Source organism: Sardina pilchardus, chromosome 5, assembly GCF_963854185.1.
Source record: "Sardina pilchardus chromosome 5, fSarPil1.1, whole genome shotgun sequence".
Lineage (NCBI taxonomy): Eukaryota > Metazoa > Chordata > Actinopteri > Clupeiformes > Clupeidae > Sardina > Sardina pilchardus.
The window spans coordinates 11,755,254-11,762,753 of NC_084998.1; the positions used below are offsets into that span (position 1 = coordinate 11,755,254).

Below are 7,500 nucleotides of genomic sequence, written 5' to 3' on the forward strand. Positions count from 1 at the left end.
TTCTCTCTCTCTCTCTCTCTCCTCTCTCTCTGTCCCCACAGCTACATCTTCAGGCTGAGCTGCACCCGGCTGGGCCAGTGGGCCATCGGCTACGTCACCAGCGATGGGAACATCCTGCAGACCATCCCCCACAACAAACCGCTGTTCCAGGCCCTCATCGACGGCTGCAGGGAGGGCTTGTAAGTGTCGCCTCTCGCAGGCCCCATTCTCCGGCGGTGACCTCAGAGAGTAGGAATTGATTGTCTCTGTGGGGAGGAGGTGTGGGCCCCTCTCAGGAACTCTGACCGCTATTTTATCCCTCACCCTGCTCGTTACGAAAAGGACACTGACCACACGTTACACGACTGCCATTAGAATGTTCTGCTGGATAGGGAAGTACAGTTCAGCATCCATCACTCATGTGTGTTTGGGGATTATCAGTGGGCCCCAGACTGAAGTTTCTTCATAGACAGCTGTCAGTAATTTGTTGCTGATGAAGTCTCAAACTTGGAGACTTTGCTAGATATGACTGGATGAAAGAGTGACCTACCCAATATGTTTCCATTTTGCGTCTCATTATAAACAATAATTATAGATAGAAAGATAGATAGATAGATAGATAGATAGATAGATACTTTATTCATCCCAAGGGAAATTTTAGGCATCCAGTAGCTTATACAACCATAACACAACACACACACACTTACAGACATATCTCTCACATACATACAAAACACTTCCAGAAATGTATACATTTAAAGGGGCAAGTGAATAGACAACAAAGTTGGACTGAAATGGACTGACAGTGCAGCGATTGTGCCTCTCTCAATATTACCTCACCTTTTAATGCAGTAGAACATTGTCTTGTTAGGCATTCATACTGTACATCTATTACACTTGCCTACGTTTATATATATATATATATATATATATATAAAGAGTTCTCTGGACAATTCATTTTCAGTAACTGAATCTGATTTGAGGGTGTTTTTTTGAGAAGTCTCAACCGAGGACATTCTTTGATATTGTGATCAAATGGTTTTTCATTGTCCAATTACCTTGCTCGCTCAGGCAGTGGTGGGTAGATGATGGCTCTAAATGCAGTTTGACTTCCCTCCTCACACTCGACTGGTTTTTCGGTTTGGGGCCTGTGTGTGTGTGGAGAGGCAGCCAAAGGTGGCCCACTTTCCTGTAGTCTCTAATGGAGATGCCAGGAATGCAATTATGCATGAAAGCACATTATCCCGACTGCCTGTCTGAGTGCTCGGAGGAGAGTGGCAGTTCACGGGGACATGGCATGGGGCGTGTAGTAGCAGCGCTGGCTACCGTCTCCTCTCGTACGCCCGCCCGTCCTCATCCTCCTGCTGCTACTTGCCCTGTGTGTGCCACCCTGTAGAACACTCACCCCTGTTGACATTTTGTGCCCTCTCTCCCCTCAGTTACCTGTTCCCGGATGGACGCAGTTACAACCCTGACCTGACGGGCTTGTGCGAACCAACCCACCATGACCACATCAAAGTGACACAGGTTCGTGGCGAGGGCGGGGGGATGTGTTTGGGGGGGGGGGGGGTTGTTCATGCATGCACTCCACTGCAGACAGACTGCGGTGTGGTTGCTCTGGTGGCGTGGGCCGTGCGGGGGGGTGAGTGGGCGTGCTGACCTGTGTGCTGACTTGGCCTGCGGTCTCTGAGCTCTCTTTGTTTTTGTCTGAAATTAGGAGCAATACGAGCTGTACTGCGAGATGGGCTCCACCTTCCAGCTGTGCAAGATCTGCGCCGAGAACGACAAGGACGTCAAGATCGAGCCCTGCGGACACCTGATGTGCACTTCCTGTCTGTCGGCCTGGCAGGTAGGTACTTCCTCCGCACCGGAGTGCAGCGCATTCGTTCGTAATGGATGCACTTCAGACGAATAATACAAGGCAGTCATTTAGAGATTAACTCTTAAACTGTCATGTTTCCAATTCCAAGTAAATCTGCGGTGGCATTCATCATATTGAGGTGTGGCATCTTTCGTCAGTCATCGTTATGTGTCTTGAATGGCACCCTCATCATAGGCAGAGTAATGAAATCATGGACGTGAGGCGCTCCACCCTTTCTGTTCTTCCCCCTCATGTTGTGAGCAAACATGTGAGCACCGTAGCTATTCAGTGATCAACACAAAGGGAGAGAGAGGGTAAAGTGTACATGTATGCAAACTGAATGTGTGTGTGTGTGTGTGTGTGTGTGTGTGTGTGTGTGTGTGTGTGTGTGTGGTAGCCCACTAATGAGTCATTAGCCCGGTGGCCAGAGATTCTCATAACCCCTGTCATGGCGCAGGGGCATCTTGCCTCTTTCTAGAGTAAACAGACAGATCAGTGGCCTCTGAGGTCATCAGCGGAGCGAGTGTCACTGTGTGTCAAGAGTGTTGTGGTTGGAGTGTGAGTGTCACTGTTTCCTCTCTCTCTCACACACACACACGCACGCACGCACACACACACACACACACACACACACACACACACAAACACACACGTAAGCACGCACACACACACACACACACACACACGCACACACACACACACACACACACACACACACACACACACACACGTAAGCACGCACACACATGCGTACACAGACAGGCACGCTTTTCTGCTTATTGCGCACGTGGGTGTTGTGTGTGGATGTGCTGCAGTAGATTCCAGTTTACACGGCGCTGGAACCTCGGTGCCGCGCCTCGCCTTGCCATCTGCGTGCTGAGAACAATGTTCTCCATGTGACTCACAGGGGTGACTCAGAGGTCGCCGTGTTGTCATCGCTAGGTTCACTCTCCCCGTGTCACGATTGGCTGAGGTGAGACAATGTGACTTACTGGCCCCTCTTGACAGAGACGCACTTGCACAACTTTGCCTCTGTTTAGGGTGAATGGCTGCGAGGAGTTCACTAAAGCAGCTTGTGAATTATCCTTTGTGCGCGGATCGTTTTGTAGAAAGAAGGTCTTGTTGCGTAAGAACATTACGTTGATTCTAATTACTCTCTGCACTGAGCCATCAAATAATCTTCTGTGGTGATGCGTCTACTGTACCACATCATAAACCTTGTTGCCCCTGGAGTAGCAGACAGGATCTCTTGCGAGCGAGAAACGTTTCAGTTAGGACTGTTTATTTTTAGGGCATGAATGTTGATTTCAGGACGAGCCACTTTCTGAGTCTCATGACAGGCAAGGCGTAGCATTTGCATCGTTTGTTAACTCTCAATGCAGCACAGCAAACTTTGTCTGGTGAAGCAACTCGTGTGGATTAAGTTTCAAACAGTTTTTTGATGTCTTTCATGAATCCCCAGCCAGATGGCGGCCATGATTATCTTTTGTTCTTGTAAATACTTACACACTTTTCGGAGGGCTGAGGCAGAGGAAATGAGAGTTGAACTGCACCCCCACCCACACCCAATCCCACTGTAATATGACTAATATGCCATGTGTAATCTGTTTGCTGATACTGCAGCTTATTTGAGAGAGGAATGGCTTTCCTCTTACAGTAATGTATGGGTGTGTGTGTGTGTGTGCTTGTGTATGTACTGTATGCGTGTGTGCGTGTGTGTTTGTGCCTGTTTGCGCGTGTGTGTGTGTGTGTGTGTGTGTGTGTGTGTGTGTGTGTGTGTGTGTGTGTGTGTGTGTGTGTGTGTGTGTGTGTGTGTGTGTGTGCTTGTGTGTGTGTGCTTGTGTCTGCATGTGCAAATGTGTGTGCGTGCCTATATCTGTGTGTGTGTGCGTGCATGTATCTGTGTGTGTGTGTATCTGTGTGTGTGTGTGTGTGTGTGTGTGTGTGTGTGTGTGTGTGTGTGTTTACATTGCCTGTGTCCAATTTGGTCTCCAAATTTTGGTTCTAAAATAGAAGTAGGATGGATGTTGTAGGCAGAGCCCGAAGGGTCCAGTGAGTGGTAGCATGTGTCTTACAGCTGTTTGTAATCTCCCAGATCTTGCTTCAGATCCCCTACAAAAGCGTTTCCGTATGCTCCCCAAAACTCACAGCACCCCCATGTTTACTCAATCAAGCAAATAACCAAGCAGGAGTTATTGACATAACTGTGATGAACAGCTGTTGAATCCTTTCTTGTTGTTATGTTTTGCACTTGTGATACGGAAAATGAGCGTGCACGTGCCTTGTTTTATTTCATTGCAGGAGTCGGATGGACAGGGATGTCCGTTCTGTCGGTGTGAGATTAAGGGCACGGAACCGATCATAGTGGATCCGTTTGACCCCCGTAACGACGGGAGCAAGTGCTTCTTCTTGGACAATTTCAGCTGCCCAATGCTAGACCTGGACGATGATGACGATCGCGAAGACACACTGGTCATGAATGGACTGGCCTCCATTAGAAAGGTGAGTGTGTCTTGTCACACCACAGAAAAACTAAGGAGACAAATGCAGGACAACAGGCAGCAACTGTGCACACATTCTCCCATGCAGGGGTTTCAAGGATCTTGATGGCTTAGCGCAAGAAAACTTCATTATACTTTTTTTTTTTTTTTATCAAACCAACAAGACATCTGAGTATATTTGAGTTGCTGCATTCAGCATGAGAAGGCCAGTTCCCTGGGGTCTAATTTGTAGCCCACCATCATCCTCTCCTTTAAATGTTCCCAAACCTCATCCCCGATCATGATTAATTAAAAGCATTATGAACTACTGCAGTGATTTGATGTACAAAAACACTCTGCATTGCCTCAACAATCAAACTAGAATTAGAAATGGCAAAGGCTTTTTTCCTAAACCAGGCCAAATGATCAATGATAAACAGAACTTGCAATCAACTTCAAAACTAAATGGAAGCCAGTGTGTGGGCATTTTAGAATAGGCGTATTGTGTTCAGTTTGCATGGTGGTAGTAAGATTTCTGGTAGCAGCGTACTGAAAGAGCCGCAGCTCTTTAGTTCTCTGTAGACTTGGTAGTCTAGCATGCTGACGATAAAGCTTTGAATGAGTTCCTCTGAGTTTTGACTGGATGGCTGATGTAGTTGTTTTGATATAGCAACCGACAGTAAAATCGAAGTCGATCTAAACTCTGAGATTCTCTGAGATTTATGACCAGTTGTTATGGTTCAAGACACTGACCTCCTGGTGGGCACTTAATGCAAATCTTCCTGCGTTGATGCCAAATAAAATGATTTCCTAAGTTTTACTTTACTACAAGGCCTGTTTTGTTTTTGTCTGGCAGACATACTTAAGTTGGCCGTTTTAGGGCCTGGACCCTGTCAATATGGCCGCCTTATCTGATTTCTTGTTTCATTAAGAACGAAAACAGTCTGGACACTTAAAACCCCAACTGCAGAATGCACGGAAAATGCTTAACTACAGTGTCTGTGTCTTTACAATGTCACAATGCAGTCTTACAATGTCTGATTATGACAGCGTTGATCTGGTGGGACATTTGTACAGTATGTGGACATGTCGGACATGTTGTCACGGTGCTCCGCTTGTTCTTTGCAGTGCACTGAGAGGCAGAATTCGCCCATCATGTCCCCCAACTCCTCCCCTGTTGCCCAGCGTAGGAAAGCCCTGCCTGACCCGTCAGGGGGCATCCAGCACCTCAGCCTACCTCCAGTGCCACCCAGACTGGACCTCATCCAGAAGGGCATCATCCGCTCCCCCTCAGCCAGCCCCACTGGCTCTCCAAAGGTGGGTTTGTTGTTGTTGTTGTTGTTGTTGTTGTGTGTGTGTCTGTATGTATGTATGTGTGTGCGTGTGTGTGTGTGTGTGTCCGGTGTGTGTGTGTGTGTGTGTGTGTGTGTGCGTGCGCGTGTGTGTGTGGTTCTGTCTGTCTTTGTGCTTGTAGTTTACTGGAAAGGCTTGGGGCTTGGGAATGTGTAATGGGGGATACTGCAGTGAAATGAAATACCAGCAAAGATGAGTTGTGTCCACACCACACAGCATTGGTCAGTAAAGTGAATCGGTCCTGGTCAGTTTGCCAGTGTGTGCCAAGCGGCTGCCCTCTGCCCTCTGCCCAGTCCCTCCCCTGCTGACTGCCTTCTGTTCCCTCCTCCTCCCCCCAGTCCTCTCCAGGGATGCCCAGGAAGCAGGACAAGCCACTTCCTGCTCCGCCTCCCCCACAGAGAGACCCTCCCCCGCCGCCGCCCCCTGAGAGACCTCCCCCCATCCCGCCGGATGGTCGCGCCGCCTGGCTCTCGTCTCCGTCGTCCGGCCTGCCCCGGGACCCACAGCTGCCGCCCGAGGCCTGGTGCCCCAAAGACAGCCCGCTCGTAGACGGTCGGCCGGGAGCCGACCGCTCCCCCAAGCTGGCCCATTCGGCGCCCTCGCACGTGAACGGCCGGCCGCTGAGCTGTCCGCTGGTGGAGAGCGGAGCGGTCCGGCCACAGCATAGACTGGACGGCCTGGCAGATGGCCCTAAGGTGAGAGGCAGCAGGCTTTTTGGGAAATCACACACACACACACACACACACACACACACACATACAGTACACATACACACACACACACACACACACACACACACACACACTCACATACAGTACACACAAACACACACACACACACACACACACACACACACACACACTGTCTTTGACGATGGCCGCTGTTGACGGCTAGTGTCAGATGATGCTGAGGATATTTAACATTTGTTTGTTTGGAATGTTTGCAGCACACATATCACTCATCTCTCCCTTCCAGTCTGTTGTTTTTCCTGTTTTCAATGCAAGTGCAACAATTTAGCTTTTTGCTCATCTGTTACTTAGCAACAGCCGCGGTTTGCCAGCTTAGTTGTGAATTTTGGCAAGGAACAGTATTTTCACCTTGTTTTCTTCTTTGTGTGTAGGGAGAGGTGGGGGGGGGGTTATAATCTGTGTGTGTGTGGTCTAAGCTTTGGGTATAGGGTAACTAAACTAAACTAAACTAGTAACTCTGTAACTAAATCAAATTAAGAGCATTTACATTTAAAACTATGATCACAACTGCTCACTTCATCGTAGTGTATCTAGTTAATCTGTCAATGAGCTCTCTCTACATATATCCATCTCTCTCTCCCCCTCCCTCCCTCTCTCTCTCACACACACACACACACACACACACACACACACACACACACACACACACACACACACAGTAGCTCAGTGAGATTTTGAATTATGCAACAGTGTTCACAGGAGACAAGAGGGTGTCTGAGGTATTTAAACTGTGTGTGCGTGTGTGTGTGTGTGTGTCCGTGTGTGTCCGTGTGTGCGCGCGCATGCACATGAGTCTATAAGTGTGCACAGAGGAAGGCAGCTTATCCCCCACAGTAAGTGTTCACCAGGCCCTTGATTAGTACCCAGTGTGGCTGGCGACGCCTCTTGAGGGGAGTTGGCCTCGTCCACCGGCCTCTCCGGCGGCCCCCTTCTCTGGCTCCGAATCCGCCTGGCCGGCCCTGCCAGCGCCTGGGCTGGGTGAACTGGACTGGAGCTAATCTGGAACTGGTGGAGGAGCTGTGTGTGTGTGTGTGTGTGTGTGTGTGTGTAGGCCGCTTTAATTCCGCCGCTCTCTGCA

General features: G+C 49.1%; 1 protein-coding gene across 4 annotated transcripts in view; it reads left to right on the top strand.

The window, feature by feature from the left end:
• The window catches only part of cblb (Cbl proto-oncogene B, E3 ubiquitin protein ligase), a 55,094-nt gene that overhangs the window by 37,600 nt on the left and 9,994 nt on the right, over positions 1–7,500 (top strand). For all 4 annotated transcript variants that reach the window (XM_062536468.1, XM_062536470.1, XM_062536469.1 and 1 more), the window contains exons 7-12: positions 42–179; positions 1,419–1,506; positions 1,697–1,828; positions 4,142–4,342; positions 5,449–5,637; positions 6,012–6,368. In XM_062536468.1, coding sequence (XP_062392452.1) covers positions 42–179; positions 1,419–1,506; positions 1,697–1,828; positions 4,142–4,342; positions 5,449–5,637; positions 6,012–6,368 — 1,105 coding nt within the window. The remainder of the gene's footprint in view (positions 1–41; positions 180–1,418; positions 1,507–1,696; positions 1,829–4,141; positions 4,343–5,448; positions 5,638–6,011; positions 6,369–7,500) is intronic.